Source organism: Schistocerca serialis, chromosome 8 (genome assembly GCF_023864345.2).
Source record: "Schistocerca serialis cubense isolate TAMUIC-IGC-003099 chromosome 8, iqSchSeri2.2, whole genome shotgun sequence".
NCBI classification, from domain to species: Eukaryota; Metazoa; Arthropoda; class Insecta; order Orthoptera; family Acrididae; genus Schistocerca; species Schistocerca serialis.
The window spans coordinates 554,292,429-554,312,914 of NC_064645.1; the positions used below are offsets into that span (position 1 = coordinate 554,292,429).

The 20,486-nt window shown below is 37.9% G+C and overlaps 1 protein-coding gene across 1 annotated transcript in view; it reads right to left on the reverse strand.

Moving 5' to 3' along the window:
* Positions 1-20,486, reverse strand: part of LOC126416380 (calbindin-32) — a 750,330-nt gene that overhangs the window by 59,583 nt on the left and 670,261 nt on the right. The window contains exons 7-8 of the mRNA XM_050084060.1: positions 11,400-11,455; positions 8,567-8,612 (exon numbers count right to left, since the gene is read on the reverse strand). Of these exons, the coding sequence (XP_049940017.1) occupies positions 8,567-8,612; positions 11,400-11,455 (102 nt within the window). The remainder of the gene's footprint in view (positions 1-8,566; positions 8,613-11,399; positions 11,456-20,486) is intronic.

Here is a 20,486-nt window from a genome sequence, read left to right on the forward strand (position 1 = left end):
GACTGAGAATGCAAATTCACAATTTAGATTCCGTTAATACCTCTCCAAGTTTTTAAACTTTACTGAAACTTTCCTGAGTAGCTTACTATAACTGTCTCTCTCTTTGCTTGATGAAGATGACAGAGCTCTATATTAATTTTATGTTAACAATTTCCTCTATCTTGCTGTCCTTTTTTCCTGTTTGTGGTCTCACCAGTAAAATAAATAAAAGTATTGGTTTTATTGCATTTTGTTTTAAAGCAACTAGTACCAGTGAGTGATCCCTACATGTAGGATAGCCCAAAATGCACGTGATCTGAGAGACTTATGAGTACCACCTAACAGTGGAGTTGCAACCTATCTCTCTCTACTTATAAACTGTCTTTGACAATTGTTCAACACTGTGTCTTTTTATATAGTAATGCAAGTCTCCTACATATTGCTAATCACACAGTAACAGTTTGGATTGGTGCAAGCTGCCAGAGATAACAGTCTTGTGCATGTGAGGTGTGCTTGCTTGTGTGAATGTGTGTGTGATTTCTTTTCTGAAGAAGGCTTTGGCCAAAAACTAAATGGGTGACAGTCATTTCATTGTGCCTGTCTGCAACTCACTGTCATCTTTATGGTGAGTAGCAGAGTACTGTTTTCCTAACATTGTTGATATTTCAATTTTTCATTTCCATTGTTTGTTTTAAGAATAGCTTTTGCCTACCATGCAGATAATCTGTTGCATTTAGGTATTTATCGTTTATTCATGTGTATGCCCTTCTCCACTTACATTTCCAAAATAAAACTTTCTGGAATGGTTTTCCAAAGCCAATGAAGTAATTACAATGTTTATCCAATAATTTTCCTTTATTTTAAATCACACATGAATGCATATCACACTAAATACATCTCTGATATGTATCACTTGTATTTAGATAAAAATTCCACAGTTAATTACTGATGAAGGGTAATACTACTTTCCATAAATTAAATCTTGATACAAAATACTACTGTGCTCTTAGCAGTATGTCACAATGTTAAAGCATAAAAACAATATCTGGCATGTGAGCCTCATCTACTGTCTGGTTAGGTTGTCACTCTGCCTATGTAATTCACCAGCATTCCCTCACACATTTCTCAGTTGATTTACATGATCACATAAAAGTCTCAGACTTAATCGTAAATGAAGTTTAAGGTTCATCTCAAGTCCATACTCCCATTATCAACTTAACAGAAACTCCATGATGGAAACAACAAACAAAGAATGAAAAAAGCTAGGCAGACAAACACCTACAAATGTAAACCTGAGCATTAGCAATAAAATTCATTGCAGTCCAAAAATTGTGTAAGGCATTAGCATAACTGAACCCCTTTAAATTTATAAGTAATTTTCAATAACGCATGCAATTATATTTGGCCTGAGGCTGAATCAAATTACATAGACAGTCATCAATTGTGAATGACTTGATATGAGTCTACTGCTAGGAGACACATACATGTGATGATTAGTAAGAGAATTTTATGTAGCCTCTGGGGAAGAATAATTCCACGGGCTGTTGAAAACATCTGATAAGTGAAAACTGGTTCAAACTTTTTAATATCTTATGCAAATTTCTTGCTGTAATTAACTTTTGTTAAAATAAATTAGCTCATTGGTAATGTTCATCAATAATGAGGTTAACATGGACAAAGGGACCAAGGATTATATATATATATATATATATATATATATATATATATATATATATATATATATATATATATATATATACTTACCAAACAAAAGCGCTGGCAGGTCGATAGACACACAAACAAACACAAACATACACACAAAATTCTAGCTTTCGCAACCAATGGTTGCCTCATCAGGAAAGAGGGAAGGAGAAGGAAAGACAAAAGGATATGGGTTTTAAGGGAGAGGGTAAGGAGTCATTCCAATCCCGGGAGCGGAAAGACTTACCTTAGGGGGAAAAAAGGACAGGTATACACTCGCACACACACACATATCCATCCACACATACACAGACACAAGCAGACATTTGTAAAGGCAAAGAGTTTGGCGCGAGTGTATACCTGTCCTTTTTTCCCCCTAAGGTAAGTCTTTCCGCTCCCGGGATTGGAATGACTCCTTACCCTCTCCCTTAAAACCCATATCCTTTTGTCTTTCCTTCTCCTTCCCTCTTTCCTGACGAGGCAACCATTGGTTGCGAAAGCTAGAATTTTGTGTGTATGTTTGTGTTTGTTTGTGTGTCTATCGACCTGCCAGCGCTTTTGTTTGGTAAGTTTCATCATCTTTCTTTTTAGATATATTTTCCCACGTGGAATGTTTCCCTCTATTTTTTATATATATATATATATATATATATATATATATATATATATATATATTGATTGATGGTTTCTGTTTAAAGCAGTTGCTATTTGGAAGGAGAATGAAAATGACTTGGGTACTAAATCAGTTGTTAAAGTGGTGTTCTACTACATAGCATGTTCATAAACCACAAAGATGAGTTTGTGCTGTAATTAACAACAGTTTAGTGGCACTCATTCAGCCAAGTTGACAACTGATTAGTTCTTATATTCACAGAGACAGGTGCCCAGTGGTGCCTACAGAGCTGCTAAATAATATGGAAGGTTCCACACTTACCCCTATCATTTTTCACATGGGAAATGCTTGTGGCAGGGCTGTGTCATGTATGGGACATACATTAGGATAAAAAATGGTGTGTACAGGGCTTCACAATATTATCATTGGCAAAGACCAAGGGGAGGGAATTTTTAATGTGGAACAGCTGTTGATGTTGAAATGTGGAGCATGGAAACTATCAGAGAAAAGGAGATTAATATCCAGGAAGGTACACTATGTGACCAAATTTATCCGGACACCCCCAAAACGATACATTTCTCATATTAGGTGCATTGTGCTGCCACCTATTGCCAAGTTCTCCATATCAGCAAGCTCAGTAGTAATTAGACATCGGGAGAGAGCAGAACTGGGCACTCCGTGGAACTTACGGACTTCAAATGTGGTCAGGTGATTGTTATTTGTGTCATACATCTGTATATGAGATTTCCACACTCTTAAACAGACCTAGGTCCACTGTTTCTGATGTGATAGTGAAATAGAAATGTGAAGGGACACATACAGCACAAAAGCGTACAGGCAAACCTTGTCTATTGGCTGACAGAGACTGCTGACAGTTGAAGAATGTCATAATATGTAAGAGGCAGGCATCTATTCAGACCATCATACAGGAATTCCAGACTTCATCAGGAGCCACTGCAAGTAATATGACATGAGGTGAAAAAACTTGGATTTCATGGTCAAGCGGCTGCTCATAAGCCACACATCTCGCCGGTAAATGCCAAACAACACATCACTCGGTGTAAGGAGCATAAACATTGGATGATTGAACAGTGGAAAAATGTCATGTGGAGTGACAAATCACTGTACTGTGTGATCTGATGGCAGGGTGTGGTTATGGTGAATGCCCGATGAACATCATCTGCCAGCGTGTATAGTGCCAACAGTAAAATTCAGAGGCAGTGGTGTTATGGTGTGGTCATGATTTTCATGGAGGGGGCTTGCCTCCCTTGTTGTTTTGCATGGCACTATCACAACACTGACCTACTTTGATGTTTGAAGCACTTTCTTGCTTCCCACTGTTGAAGAGCAATTTGGGGATGGCAATTGCAACTTTCAACAGGATGAGCACCTGGTCATACTACACAGCCTGTGGTGGAGTCATTGCATAACAATAACATCCCTGTAATGGACTGGCCTGCACAGAGTCCTGACCTGAATCTTGCAGAACACCTTTGAGATGTTTTGGAATGTTGACTTCATGCCAGGCTTCACCAACCAACATTGATACCTCTCCTCAGTGCAGCACACTGTGAAGAATGGGCTGCCATTCCCGAAGAAACCTACCAGCATCTGATTGAACGTATGCCTGCAAGAGTGGACGCTGTCATCAAGGCTAAGGGTGGGCCAACACCATACTGAATTACAACATTACCGATCGAGGGTGCCACGAATTTGTAAGTCATTTTCAGCTAGGTATCTGAATACTTTTGATCACATAGTGTAGCTCATTAATATGAAAAGGAACTATTGAAACAGATTTGGATGTTAGGTTGGAGTTCTTCAGGGAGATTTGCCTTAGAAGAAGTGCAGTTGGTGCAGATATCATAAATGAATCTGTAGCACATAAGTAGTTTAATGTATTCGGTGTATAGCTATTATTTCTCTAGATGTCTGTAAATATGTTGACATGGGAAAGGGCCATGTAAGCTCACAGACAATTTTACAGAGGTATTTCTTGACTTAGCTTCCAAAGGGGGAATAATTTAAGATCGTAATTTTGTTGATGAAGCAAATTATGGAGGAGTTAATGTGTTTGTCATCAGGATGAAGTTGGAAAAGTCAGTCTTTAACTGCAGCAAGACTTCAAACATGATGAATGTTGGAACAGGGTGATTTAGTAACAACGGTGATAAGCAATTATTCTATTAATAATTATACATGAACTACTGAAAGAAAGTGGAGAAAGTGATTAGCATTTTAGGTGTAGGAATGCAGACCGTGATTAGTACATTGGCGATACTGATCAGTAGAGATAAGGAATCTTTCTTTGCGATAATTTTAAACTAGTTGTACTGGAATGATCAGTAGGAAAATCACTGAAGCTGCACTTATGTGGCTGTCGGAGCAAATAAGTGGTTAATTTATGGGGACAGAGGTCTTATTCATGTGAATGTGATCATGAATAAGTGAGTAGCTCTTACAACATTATGTGTCATTAAATTTTGGAGCTATTCCTCCTTTTAGACATATAGAAATGACACTTTGGAAAAATCTAAGAATGGTTATCATATGTGATGCAAAGTTACTGAATAGACTAGAATTAGATGTGAACTCATTCATAAGAGCTTTAAAACTGGAGAACTGGAGTGTATATTTGTTGGCATGAAGACTCAAGACAAAATGTGAACTCTTGAGTAGTGATACATTGACTAGTTAGAAGTTCTTTGACATGGAGAGCAATTAACTTGTGAACCTGAATTTTCAATTGGATTGTGGTCTGTCAACTTTTACAAGAAAATTTCTTTCCTTCAGTTATATTACAAGAAATTTACTTTAATGTTAATGTTTTTACCAGATACAAGTGCATGGTTTTGTCAAGATTTGAAAATTGTTGCAGTCAACATTCCAGATTGGTAAATCATGCTATTTATATTATGAAATGAAAACCATATTTGATCATCTGCCAACCTTAAAACAAAATTTTTGTCATTACACTAAATGAATAAAAACCAGTACACATATTCTACAAAATTTCTGATTGAATGTCTTGTTTTACTTAGTTGTAACAGTTTTCTGCCTTCAGTACCAGCACCGTCACAACTGCACGAAGCTACATGAACCCGTAAGTACCTTCCATTAATGATGCAGCCTGTAGTGTCTGCCTAGTCATAGGCCTCAAGCATGGGAGAGGAGTTATCAAATAAGAAACTATGTTTACCAAAGGAAAAAAAAATCACTGAAAGCACAGTAATCTGCACCACTGAAAGCAGCATTATGTTATGACGTAGCTGACAGTGAAGGCAGTGGACTGTTATAACAAGGATAAAGACATTTGGTCTGATATTTTTTGTACTATGTGGACCAGTTTTATTCACCTTATGTAATCTGGTAAGATTTTTATGTAAGTTACGGGTCCTCAGATGGAGATGAGATAATACAAAATAGGCTGTCTGTTTCACAGTGTGAGCAGCAGTGTTAAATATTGTGGCTGAATTTGATTGTAATAACTTCTCCAGTATCACACAAAATATTGTCAGTAACTGTGCATTGCATAATTATTTAATGACAGATGTTTTCAAAGGAATAGAAAATGTATGAAAATTATGCAGCATGACGAACTTCATGATATTCGTCACATACCATTGTGTATCTCCTGATAATTCGAAGAATGGCAATGGCTGTAATGCTTTTTTACAACAAGGAGTTCAGTATTACTAAAATGAAATGATAATGGAATTTGTTATTGTAATAAACAGTAGAACATGTAAAGAATAATGGTCTTTGGTGTGTGGTAAAATAGCTGTAACACAGGAACATCAAGAATTGCACATATGTTTCATATGGATGGCTTCATGTTGTGGTATTGATAGGTCATGTTGACCTTAGACAACATCAATCAGTTTATTCAGTGTACTGCTATTCGTATCCTGATCTCATAATATAAAAGAAATCAAGAGTGACATTTGTCATTAAAGGGTGTACGTGTTACTTAAATTATTTATATAACAGTAACAGAAAAATGTTTACAAAGTTATAATAAGTTGCTTGAGTTTTATAGACCATCTTGCCTCTTTTTGTGTGTCTCTGATGTTTTATGCTAATTTATCAAATTATAGTTTTCAAATGAAATTAAATTCATTAGAAGTAAGTTTCCTATCCTTATGTATTTGCTGCTTGCAAACGTGCACTGTCATTGAAATCTCTCTAAAGATTTCTCAACAATAGGAGAGAAAGAAACAATAAAAGTGAAGCAGTTCACAGTAAAAACTGTTTCCAGTTGCTGTTTATTTGTATAGCTACTATTGAGGCAGATTTAGCTTAAAATCAGCACATAGCACTTGAAAGTATTACCACAAGATCAATGTCTCTAATAATGCCACAGAATAAGTCACCTGTGACTGGAGATATTTTCTTGCAACTAAAAACTTTAATTTAAACATATGCAACACAATATTCACATTTGACCTAGTACAAGTATTGACAGCATATCCAAAAGTGTTGAATTCTTGCACCAATCACTAATGCTTGAATGGTATTACTCACACAAAAACTCTGTGTGCAATTGTAGGGAAAGAGTGACAGATGGTGAAGTCAAACAGTGATTTTAATAGATCTAATAGAAAGTAAATGATAAACCTCACACATTCGAGATAGCTAACATCATAATAGTGCCATGGAATCATTATTTTAGATGATATTTAAATAATATGAAATACGTAACAAAGAATAGAGAACAGTGATAAAGATCAACATTGGAAAGTTAGAGTGTCTAGTGCATTTGTGAAAGAGTGAAATTCCTTAACAACAAATCCAAAATGAACTATGGAGATACTATAGACCAATTCATTATCATCAGAGATAAATGGTGCACTGCAGCAAATGAAAGTACTTGTAGCACGCTGGGAGAAGCCCAGTAAGATTGTACCAAGGCCCTGAAGACATCATTGGTATAATATTGAATTGTGTATGGGTTTGGTCCTTTAATATTTGGGTATGGACAGTTATGAGAAACTTCAAGAAATGACCAAGTGAAAATATCGTAAAATGATGTGTTGTCAGGGTTCTTTACTTTTAATGCACATATATCTCTTTCTGAACTATTGTGTTCCTAATTTGTATAGCATACAAAATGTTTGATTTATGTTGATGTACTGTTTCTTTCTTGTCAGTCTGATTTGACATAATAGATTAGAAACTGTCTGTGACAAAGGCAGTTAAGACCACCTTTTAAATCATGTTGTCATAAAGAATTCTAAATTATATTATGTCCTCAAATTCTTACGGATTTACAGTCAACTTTGACCAAATATTATGGTTTTACCCCATAACTATGTAATTGTATGGAATAACTTTTTTCTAAGCATAAGCAAGTCTTAAAAATTCAGATTTAAAAGGTTTGTTTCATATTTTCACTTAATGTTGAAGATTAGAGAGTGACACTGAGAATATTTTCACCAAGTTTGTGAAACAGAGAGCTTACATGCATAAAGTAAATGCTTAATAACAAATGGGGGTTTCTAAGGGGAATCAAGCAATCAATTAATAATCATGTACTTCAGCAAACTGGAAAGATTTAAAGCAGTACTTTAGATAGAGTTAGCACAGTGAGAAAACAGAGAAGCTTTAGTGATAATACACAGTCAAACTGCTAGCAGAGAAGGGTAACACAAGCATAGGACGTTGTTTTCAGTAGTGCATGACAGTGAACAACACTGAACCAAAATAACCAGACTGTTTAAAACTAACAGAGAATGTAAAACTTACTAAAGTATTTTGCAACTCTTACTTTTATGATAAATCTTATTTATAGTCTTTGTATCATACTAGATGATGTGAGATATTACATATTTATTAATTATCATGTTTAGCAATGGCTTTTAAGTAAAGATTTTACACTATCTATTCTGTAAAGAAAAATAAATGTGACAAAATTCATTTTTTTATTTATTTACTTTTTTTCCCACACAAATGACTGAAAGGCATTCCTATGTATAGTACTAGAACTTCACTACCACTTACCAGTACTTTTAATTCAAATTATGCATCCATCCTACCTACACAATTTATGAATGGCACATAGTATCTGATTCAGCTAGAATAATAAAAACTATGAATGCATATCACACATACATCCTAACTGGCTCTTGAAAATAATTGGATTCTAGAAGGAAATGACTTTCCCTCCTTGTTTAAGTTTATTGTTAAATAATTCAGAGTTGTCTTTTGTGTCACATTAATTCACAACATTTAAATACTTATATTTGTACATGTGCAAATATTTGTATGTCATACCTTGAATATCTGCCGACACAAAAAGTTCTCCTTAACAGGCAGTAATCTGCAACATAATTAATTGTTTACTAGTGTGACACACGGATTTAAATTTGATCCTCACAAAAAAGACTGTAAAATAAACATACTTTCACAATATTCTTAAGGTGTAGAAATACTTTTACTTCTCTTTAGAACATTTCCTAGACTTTAATTTTCTGCTTGAATGAAGAAGTACATGAAATTAGTACAAATATGAGAGTATCACATTTTTTATTCTACTTTGTGATTATTTCAATCTTACGCACAATGAAATCTATATGTGAATTGTACAAAATATTCCACTCTTATAAGGAACTCATTGAGTTGCTGCAATGGCTAAGAGTATTATCAGTTATCACTGTCAGTAATAATTTTATGTTTCAGATTTATGTGAACATTTACCACCATATGTTGAGTATTATATGGGAATACAATAAAGTGTAGATCATGACATCAAAAACGAACTCTTGCATTTCACATGGAGTAGTAATTTGGTAGTAAGCATGAGTTTTCACAAGGTGAAAATTGTGCCTCCATTTCTTCTTCCTAATATGAATTACCTGACTACCAAAAAATCACTTTCTGTTTCTTTGACTGTTTCGCTATTCCTTTTACTTTAACTGCTAAACAAGTAGTGTTCCAAACATTAATGTATAGAGATTTTCATTGGACTCATTTCAGCTGACTGTTTAACTCTTTCTTACATTGTCTTTTCAACTTTTATATAATTAGGAATATGTCTGCCTTTTGATAACTAGATCAGAAAATGTGTATACCATGAAATTAATATCTGTGAACCTTCATATTGCCAATGAATCTGAGACAGAATTATTGGTCAGTACTTACCGCCATGAGGTGAAATATGTATTTTTGCTGATATGTATATAAAAGCAGAAGTGACACATTATCTAGATTTTTTAAGTAATAGGTTGGGGAAGGTTAGAAAAGGAAGGAAGATCACTGAGATCCAAGGAGAGATGGGAATCACTTGAAGTGAGATTGGAGATAGATAAAGGTGATGGAGATCTTTCATTTGATATTTAAATTCATACTGCAGTTGTTCGAAAAATGTAATTGTTTTTAACAGAAGGGTTGAGAGGGAAGGAAGGGAGTGAAGGAAAAGGACTCATGAGTTTTAGGAAAAAGGGGCAGTGTTCAGTAAAGTCACCCAGAATCCGTGGTCAGAGGAGACTTACTGAACTCAATCCATTTCTTAAACCTTGCCAGTCATTTTCCTTCACCCTTCCTCCTTCCCCTACAATCCTTCTGCCAGGGAAAGGAGCCACTGGAACTGGAACCTTGTAAACTATAATAGCATTTGCAAGTGTATTGTCCTACCATTGCTTGGGAGTGTATTTTTTCTGTGTCCAATTACTAATATTTTCAGAAATTGGTTGATGTATTTCCTTTATTTATTTGCTTGTCTTGAACATTGTAAAATTTCCATGCCTAACATTTGAGAAAGGTGAATTTGTAAATTTGAGACCTTGTGGTGTTGGACAGTTCAATGTAAGAGACTCACCACTTTCTCAGACAAGCACAAGTTTTTTTCTGGTTGAGTATTAACAAAAGATTAGAGTGGTGCTCAGTTTGTCCTACTAATCTCTCACATAATAGTTAGCAGTTTTATCAACTATTTTTGTGCATAGCAAATGTCCTTCTGCAGTACTATTTTAAATCTCACGAAAGCTAGTAATTGTATGGTAGTATTTCGAGAATGGACAGAAGAAGCATTCTTTTTTATTGTAAAATTAAAAGGCAATAATTGCATAAATTTCTGAAATATTTGTTATCAGCTTGGCCACTGATTTTCATGATGAAAGGACTAAAAATTGGTTGCACCACACATTTTCATTCATTCATGTCATGTGCATGATGCAAATGGTAAATGTTTACAGTGTACCTGTGATGTGGTATAAATTGAGACATACAGTTTGATATAAGACAGTTGTGGGTTACCAAGGTGGGAAAAAGTCTGGCCTTCTTACTATGAGGCAACTACTATTGTAAGGTTTAAGTCTAGATCACAATGGAAATATAATTAGTTTTTACATAATTAGTTCCATTGACTCTTTGCTTCATTGTGCTCACAGAGAAGGTTAACTTGGATTTTAACAAAAACAAGTGGTATAAAAGGGTGAGCAGATATTAAAATCTCATATAGTGCACATGCACTGTAGCTCAGCTGCCTTTTGTTGGCCAATTTCAGATTGTTTCCTTGCTTGATTGATCACAAGTGTCTTATATCAAACAGCTCATCTTGGCTTTCCCTACACCACTTTGATACACACTCTCAGACACAAATCATCCATTGGAACAAAGTATGCTGCAAGGACATTATCTGGTGTCTACAAGTATTCTTAAAGCACTTGTATGCAACACATTTTTTAAACAATAGGTTTACTAATAGCAGCTTTACAACAATTAGTTCTTATGAAGTTTGATGTAAAGGACCAGTAAAAGTATGGCAAAATAGTAGCACAAGAATACCAGTAGGAACAAAAATTGCTTCCACTGTCCTCAATCTTACTCTTCCACAGAGAGAAGAAAGCTGCAAATTAAAGGTGCTGGTAGGCAATAAAAATAAACTGGGATCATTTTTGATCGACAACTCCTCCTATTAGATTAAGATGTAATGTCAAAATCCATTTACGTAATTTGTCAGCATGTCGAGTGAGAAAATGTATCCTACTTGTAAAGCTATTGACATTGTCCACAGTAAGGACAGTCGTCACAAAAATAACATGATGAACAAAACATGAAAATAACTAAACTATTTAATTTACTTGTAGCACTAATTTCCAATTCTTACTTTGCCATCTCTGACAACTGAAGCCGTCCATCTTTATTAGCATCAAACACCTGGAGCTGAAACAAAATGAAATAGTTATTGCAAAGGTCAAAAATTGCTACATTGCAATGCATGATTACATCTACCAATGTGAATAAAAGGTATGGCAGAGAGGAGATGTTTTGTCAAATGTAGATCAAAGATATGTCTCCTTAACAACTTATTCTACAGAGGAATCCTTGAACAGGAAGCAATTACTCACTTTTACTTAAAAAATTGTAAACAGTCAGCATGTGTATAACCAGCTGACTAACCAAGATATTAACCTGTCTCACAAATGGCGTTTTACAACATTGGCTTTTTAGAACATTGCTAACTGAAGAGCTTGTTCGTTTTGCGTGATAGAACTTCTTGATTTAATGGTTGGAAGAAATAGCTACACCATAATCAAAAAGAAGTGCAGAGCTACACTATCTGCACTCATTGTCATAGAAATAGTTGCACTCAGAAGGACCCTCCCAATCCACTGCCAAATGGGTGAGGATGCTATGCACCATCAGCTATAGAAATGATTACTTTCTCATGGTCAGCAACACACTCAGGGAGCAAAGGTGGGGCCTTGAGGATGTGTGTATTGGTTGACATAAGAGGGGCCAAAATGGCTATTTCAGATGGTAAACAGTGATTAACATCACGGGGCATCGCCTGAACATGTGCTATGCCTTGGCAACATCTTTGACACTAGGTTGTACAAGTGGTTGAGTTCAAGAGAGGCCACATCATTGGGCTGCAGGAGGTTGGGTGGTCCTATTGTCATACTGGGCATCAAATCAGTTGTATGGGCACCACCATTGCTCATGTTGGCAACAGAAGATGCAGAATGATATGCAGGATCTGGAAGTCCATCACACACAACAAGGAGGATTGTCCACCATGTGCAAGTAGATCTGGTGACAATGATAGGGGCCATTCAGCAGGTTCTCCAGTCTTCCATACAACATACTGTAAATGCTAGTACTGTTGGCAGGTGGCTGCATGACACAGGAATCACTGAAAACCAACTGTTATGGCTCCTGCCACTGGCACCCTCACAACGTCACATTCAACCCACCAGATGTTGGAGCAATGGACAGGGGGCCCTGCAGTAGATCCTCTTTGGTGATGAGTCCTGCTTGTATCTCAGTGGCAACAACCACTGGGTCTGTGTTGAGAGACTCAGTGGAGAGTGCCACAAAGAGCAGTTTGTGGCCTCCCAGCTTGGTGCAACAGTGTGGAGAGCATTATCCTATGGTGCCCATTCACTGACAGTGTTCCTTTATGATAGCCACATGGTACATTGATGTCCTGCAAGTGGTAGCTCTACTGTTCATGAATACCGAATGCCCGTGTCATATTTCAACAGGATAGCTCTTGTTTCACACCACAGCCACTTCACATGGATGCCTTGTCGTTGAGAATGCTCTGCCATAGCCAGTCGTATCGCCCAATCTCTCACCAGTTGAGTGTGTTGTTTGCCAAGGACCATATTTTCAGGACTCCACCTCCATGCACTGATCTGTATATCTCCAAACCCAGTTGCAAGCAACATGGGATGTATGCAGGAAAACATCTGAGACCTGTCCAGCTTCATACCACACATATTGACACTTGTATTCAGAACCATGGGGGTCCTACACCATGTTAATATGTACGTACATTTCTAGCCCATGTGGTGCAATGTATACTGTAGCCTTTTGAAGTTCAAAATGCAGTTGTTTTGTATGTACAGTAGTATCATCTATCTGCCTGCCTACAATGATCGCAATCTGCCTTGTCCTTCTGGGTGCAACTCTTTATGATGATGAATTTATTATGAAAATCTAAAAAAAAGAGTGATACAGATATTAGCTTCACAATAACTGCAAAAGAATATATATATAACTTTTTAACCCTTTGTAATTTGTTACTGTCAAATACTTACATGTAGTGAGTTTTAATACAAATGAGAGGTGGTAATACATGATCATATTGGTAAAGCAGAACACTGAAATAATACTAACAGAGAGCCACTCATGTTAATGTTACAAAAGAATTAGTGTGATATTTGTAAATAACAATATATGAAACTATAGAGTATTGTATACTATCTGTACATTTGCTTAATCTTTATTGGCTGCAATTATTTTATTCTAAGGTTAAAAATAAAACCATTGTTTTTATGTAAAATGTTAATGTATGTGATACCAACAAAATCTGGTTCAAATGGCTCTGAGCACTATGGGACTTAACTTCTAAGGCCATCAGTCCCCTAGAACTTAGAACTACTTAAACCTAACTAACCTAAGGACATCACACACATCCATGCCCGAGGCAGGATTCGAACCTGCGACCGTAGCGGTCGCGCGGTTCCAGACTGTAGCGCCTAGAACCGCTCGGCCACTCCGGCCGGCGAAAAAAATCTGGTATAAGGCTTAGTTTACTAATGTTGTTTGAGATTTAGCTGAAATTTGACTCATGACGATGTTGAAAGCAGCTTGTGCTTAAACGTTGTATTTTGGGAAGTAATCGAAATTTAAGATTTAAAAAAATCAAATGCACTTGAAAATTAAACCACAATATTTATTATTTATTTCAAGATAGACATACTTTTTCTCTTCTATGTTAAGGACTTCTTGTATTTTCCTTCTTAATTTAGTAATTTAGGAAAATCGATGCAACAAAGAAGCACAATAAATTTGTTGTTTATTTACGTAAATTTTACACAAAAAAGCGCTATGGTGCTACATCGTAGCCCTACTTTTCCTACTTTTTCTGTCACATTGACATCAAATTTCAGCACAATTCTGCCCAACGACACCATGGACGTATCACACGATGAGAAGATTGTCGCAGCCCCTCTTCAACACAATTTATTCCTTCTTTCGATGTCTGTGCGATGGAGGTCAGGATCACGACACCCAACATTGAAATAACTCGGTTTGCTTATGGGCGGGCGAGAGGGACATTTCAGACAAACCGTCGCTTATAATCGACACGAAACGGCCTCAGGGGATGGCATAAAGAGCGCAAATAGAATCTCAACGTTTCCATGGGCGTTGATTCTCACACTTTTCGTGGTTAAAAATGACAGTTTGCAGTGTGATGAGCAACAGGAGATGTTGTTGACAACCCTTGACACTGCTAATACTCCCGGACGCTTCAACCTTTTCTGAGGACGTTATGGGGCTGAATCATCTTTGAACGTGATCGCGCATGTCACATGTGACCGCAGTCTTTGCTCTCATGTACACGTTGAAACCAGTAGAGACCATTCAAAACCATTCGACGAAATTTGAACGTGATCCGAAGCAGGAAACAGTACTTACGGTTTTTCAACCCTTCTGTTTTCTGGCCTTATGTGGCGTGGTGATAAGGTAGTGCAACATTAACATGTGCGTGAATAAAGCGTCAAAGAGTATAACAACAACCCCCCCCCCCCTCCCTTAAACTCCCTCCTCCCCAGTTCTGCAACGCCCACGGAGCCATATAAGCATCTTTCTTGAGCATGTTAGAAACATTCCTTCAGAAATTTCGACACTAAATCAGACTGAAATGATAATTAAATCAAGACCTTAAGCTGCAGACAGGCGTTGATATACATCAATGGGGACAGTTGAAAATGTGTGCCCCGACTGGGACTCGAACCCGGGATCTCCTGCTTACATGGTAGGCGCTCTATCCTTTTGAGCCACCGAGGGCACAGAGGATTGTGCAACTGCAGGGGTTTATCTCACGCACGCTCCCCATGAGACCCACATTCCCAACTTAATGTCCATACACTACATGCGTTCTGCCCCTGCCAGTAATTGATTGCCTGCCGTCGGGCAATGCGTGTACATCTGCACAGAAGGTCAATGGCCGGTTAGCCTCAACTATATGGAGATGGTATCTGTTCTGTCGGACATGTCCGAAAGAACAGATACCATCTTCATATGTCCAAACCAGACTGGCGGCTGCTCCAGCACCTGACTGTTAGGCAACCCCTTCATCACTCCTTGGTTGCTGTTTGCATACTTTCAGGCGCTAAAGCAACCAACGGGCTGACGTTTCTAAGAGATACATTTGTAGCGTGCTCAGCAAAGTAGCGTGTGTGTCTTCGAGGGAATTGCAGGACTGAGTGTGTGTGAGTGTGTGTGTGTGTGTGTGTGTGTGTGTGTGTGTTAATGTTTAACTCCCGCGAGATCACGGCGCAGGAAGGCGGAAAATAGGAGAGTTGAGGAAGCAGAAGTACCCTTTCCGTGTCCGAATCACGTTCAAAGTTCGTCGAATGGTTTTAAACCGTCCACGCTTGTTCCAAACTGTAAATGAGAGCAAAAATTGCAATCCTCATTAGTTATGTGATCCACCCATCTAATCTTCAGCATTCTTCTGTAGCACCACATTTCGAAAGCTTCTATTCTCTTCTTGTCTAAACTATTTATCGTCCATGTTTCACTTCCATACATGGCTACACTCCATACAAATACTTTCAGAAACGATTTCCTGACACATAAATCTGTGCTCGATGTTAACAAATTTCTCTTCTTCAGAAACGCTTTCCTTGCCATTGCCAGTCTACATTTTACATCTTCTCTACTTCGACCATCATTAGTTATTTTGCTCCCCAAATAGCAAAACTTCTTTACTACTTTAAGTGTCTCATTTCCTAATCTAATTCCCTCAGTATGACTCGACTTAATTCAACTACATTCCATTATCCTCGTTTTGCTTTTGTTGATGTTTATCTTATATCCTCCTTTCAAGACACTGTCGATTCCGTTGAACTGCTCTTCCAAGTCCTTTGCTGTCTCTGACGGAATTACGATGTCATCGGCGAACCTAAAGGTTTTTATTTCTTCTCCATGGATTTTAATACCCACTCCGAATTTTTGTTTTGTTTCCTTTACTGCTTGCTCAATATACAGATTGAATAGCATCGGGGAGACGCTACAAACCTGTATCACTCCCTTCCCAACCACTGCTACCCTTTCATGCCCCTCGACTCTTATAACTGCCATCTGGTTGATGCGCAAATTGTAAATAGCCTTTCGCTCCCTGTATTTTATACCTGCCACCTTCAGAATTTGAAAGAGAGTATTCCAGTTAACATTGTCAAAAGCTTCCTCTAAGTCTACAAATGCTAGAAACGTAGGTTTGCCTTTTCTTAATCTTTCTTCTAAGATAAGTCGTAAGGTTAGTATTGCCTCACGTTTTCCAACATTTCTACGGAATCCAAACTGATCTTCCCCGAGGTTGGCTTCTACCAGTTTTTCCATTCGTCTGTAAAGAATTCGCGTTAGTATTTTGCAGCTGCGACTTATTAAACTGATTGTTCGGTAATTTTCACATGTCAACACCTGCTTTCTTTGGGATTGGAATTATTATATTCTTCTTGAAGTCTGAGGGTATTTCGCCTGTCTCATACATCTTGCTCACCAGATGGTAGAGTTTTGTCAGGACTGGCTCTCCCAAGGCCGTCAGAAGTTCTGATTGAATGTTGTCTACTCCCGGGGTCTTGTTTCGACTCAGGTCTTTCAGTGCTCTGTCAAACTCTTCACGCAGTATCGTATCTCCCATTTCATCTTCATCTACATCCTCTTCCATTTCCATAATATTGTCCTCAAGTACATCGCCCTTGTATAGACCTTCTATATACTTCTATATACCTTTCTGCTTTCCCTTCTTTGCTTAGAACTGGGATTCCATCTGAGCTCTTGATATTCATACAAGTGGTTCTCTTTTCTCCAAAGGTCTCTTTAATTTTCCTGTGGGCAGTATCTATCTTACCCCTCGTGATATATGTCTCTACATCCTTACATTTGTCCTCTAGCCATCCCTGCTTAGCCATTTTGCACTTCCTGTCGATCTCATTTTTGAGACGTTTGTAATCCTTTTTGCCTGCTTCATTTAGTGCATTTTTATATTTTCTCCTTTCATCAATTAAATTCAATATTTCTTCTGTTACCCAAGGATTTCTACTAGCCCTCGTCTTTTTACCCACTTGATCCTTTGCTGCCTTCACTACTTCATCCCTGAGAGCTACCCATTCTTCTTCTACTGTATTTCTTTCCCCCATTCCTGTCAATTGTTCCCTTATGCTCTCCCTGAAACTCTGTACGACCTCTGGTTTAGTCAGTTTATCCAGTTTCCATCTCCTTAAATTCCCACCTTTTAGCAGTTTCTTCAGTTTTAATCTACAGTTCATAACCAATAGATTGTGGTTAGAGTCCACATCTGCCACTGGAAATGTCAAACAATTTAAAACCTGGTTCCTAAATCTCTGTCTTACCATTATATAATCTATCTGATACCTTCTAGTATCTCGAGGATTCATCCATGTATACAACCATTTTTCATGATTGTTGAACCAAGTGTTAGCTATGCTTAAGCTATGCTCTGTGCAAAATTCTACCAGACGGCTTCCTCTTTCATTTCTTAGCCCCAATCCATATTCACCTACGACGTTTCCTTCTCTCCTTTTTCCTACTCTCGAGTTCCAGTCACCCATGACTATTAAATTTTCGTCTCCCTTCATTATCTGTAATTTCTTTTATCTCATCAGATATGTAATCAATTTCTTCATCATCTGCATAGCCAGTTGGCATATAAACTTGTACTACTGTCGTAGGCGTGGGTTTCGTGTCTATCTTGGCCACAATAATGCGTTCACTATTCTGTTTGTAGTAGCTTACCCGCACTCCTATTTTTTGTATTCATTATTAAACCTACTCCTGCATTACCCCTATTTGATTTTGTATTTATAACCCTGTATTCACCTGACCAGAAGTCTTGTTCCTCCTGCCACCGAACTTCACTAATTCCCACTATATCTAACATCAACCTATCCAATTCCCTTTTTAAATTTTCTAACCTACCTGCCGGATTGAGGGATATGACATTCCACGCTCCGATCCGTAGAATGCCAGTTTTCTTTCTCCTGATAACGACGTCCTCTTGAGTAGTCCCCGCCCGAAGATCCGAATGGGGGACTATTTTACCTCCGGAATAGTTTACCCAAGAGGACGCCACCATCATTTAACCATACAATAAAGTTGCATGCCCTCGGGAAAAATTACGGTATAGTTTCCCCTTTCTTTCAGCCGTTCGCAGTACCAGCACAGCAAGGCCGGTTTGGTTAGTGTTACAAGGCCAGATCAGTCAATCATCCAGACTGTTGCCCTTGCAACTACTGAAAAGGCTGCTGCCCCTGTTCAGGAACTATACGTTTGTCTGGCCTCTCAACAGATACCCCTCCGTTGTGGTTGCACCTACGGTACGGCCATCTGTATCGGTGAGGCACGCAAGCCTCCCCACCAACGGCAAGGTCCATGGTTCATAGGGGGTACAAGTCAATATATATATGTAATCTACGTCCTTAAAGTAGTATGTTGCACAACACATTATGATTACATTGCTACTATGTTATACATAAAAATATGTAACAACTGGAGCACAGTGAGATAGAAGTTGGGGTCATGCTTGAGACAGTGTCTCATGCTGGTAGTCTTGCTATGTAGTTTTATTCAAGAATAAAATTTGTGTTACTAATATGAATTTTACACTTTTGCTGATTCAGAATGACTAGAAATCCTAAAATCAAAAACAGATATTGACACTTTGTCTGATTTTGCCATTATAGAAGTTATTTCTAATGAGTGCAGTGGTTCGGTCTACATCTACATCTGCATGGCTACACGGTAATTCACATATATATGCCTGAGAGAGGGTTCATAGTACCACTCCAATTTCGGAATGCACTTTGGAAACATGGACACATCAATGATTCAGCGCAAGTCTCAATTACTCTTGTTTTATCACAATGGTCGTTCCTCCCTATGTAGATGAGAACCAATAAAATATTTCTGTTCTAACGACTGCCATCCTGACTTTCTTGTCATATCCGTCACACTCTCTAGTCTATTTCGCTATAATACAAAACGAGATGCCCTTCTTTGAATTTTTTCAAAATTCTCTGTTAGTCCCATCTGGAGAGGATCCCTTACCGCTCGACAGCATTCCGTAAGAGGGCGGACAGGCGGGAGTACGAAAGATTTCTTGCATCTTCTAGGTCAGGGGCGGCCAAGATTTTGGTTCGCGGGTCGTGCCCAGGCCAGATTGCCAAAGCGCTGAGCCTCGCTTCACATTTCCTCCAAAGCCATACCACGCTGTCTGAGAGCGAGGAGAGGAAAACTGCGAACGCGCTGCATTTAAATGGCAGTGCAGTCGCACTGCATATGACGTCATTTTTTATTTCCAATTTCTCAGAAACTTATGTGAAACTTTCAGTAATATTTATTTATCTATGGTGCACTGAAGACATAATATAATTTTTATCTGGTGCTAACTGGCGGTGTACGGACAGGTGCTGACAATTTCTCAGAGTTTTGAACTCAATTTATCATGTATTCGTGGCATATTTATTTCCATAATCGAAAAAAGGCCTTTTACAGAAACATATCGATCGAAATATTGCAGCACTTTTGCAACGTCGTAATGGAGACTTGGAATCTCTACCTGAGGAAAGCAGTGTGGATGTACTGGACAGTTTTAACGTTAAAAGATTCGTCTTAAAACTGGAGTTACCTGGCGTGTTAATCGGTTACATCGGTACATGCACAGTGGCACATTGAACTGAAACTGCAAACGGCCTCAAAAACAGCGCGGAAACAGATGTAAGACTGACACTACCCTCAAACTATTTATGAATCTATCCTCGCAATTCTGTCAAGCCCGCAATGAAGTCTTTAACGGCAATGAGCTCAGGGAAGTGGGCTGTCTTTGTCAGAGTGTCTCTCTTCTACTCCATGATTTTCTTTTTAAATGCATCGCCTCCAAATCAGAAACAAGTTACCTTTGCAGTGTCTTACTATACGCAGTGCACAGTCAAGCCCACTTAAAATGCAGTGTCTACAATCCATTCCGGATGTTACAATTTTCGTTCCTGCACTCCCTTTTCCTTCATAATTTCAACAAAAGCGAGTTTTAAATCAAAAAATCGTTCCAGGCATACACCTAGACTTAACGAACGTACTTTTCTGTAAAATACGAAGTCTCCATATTACTCATTCAGTTCCACTGAAAACGGTTGCAACTGACAATGGAATAATGCGT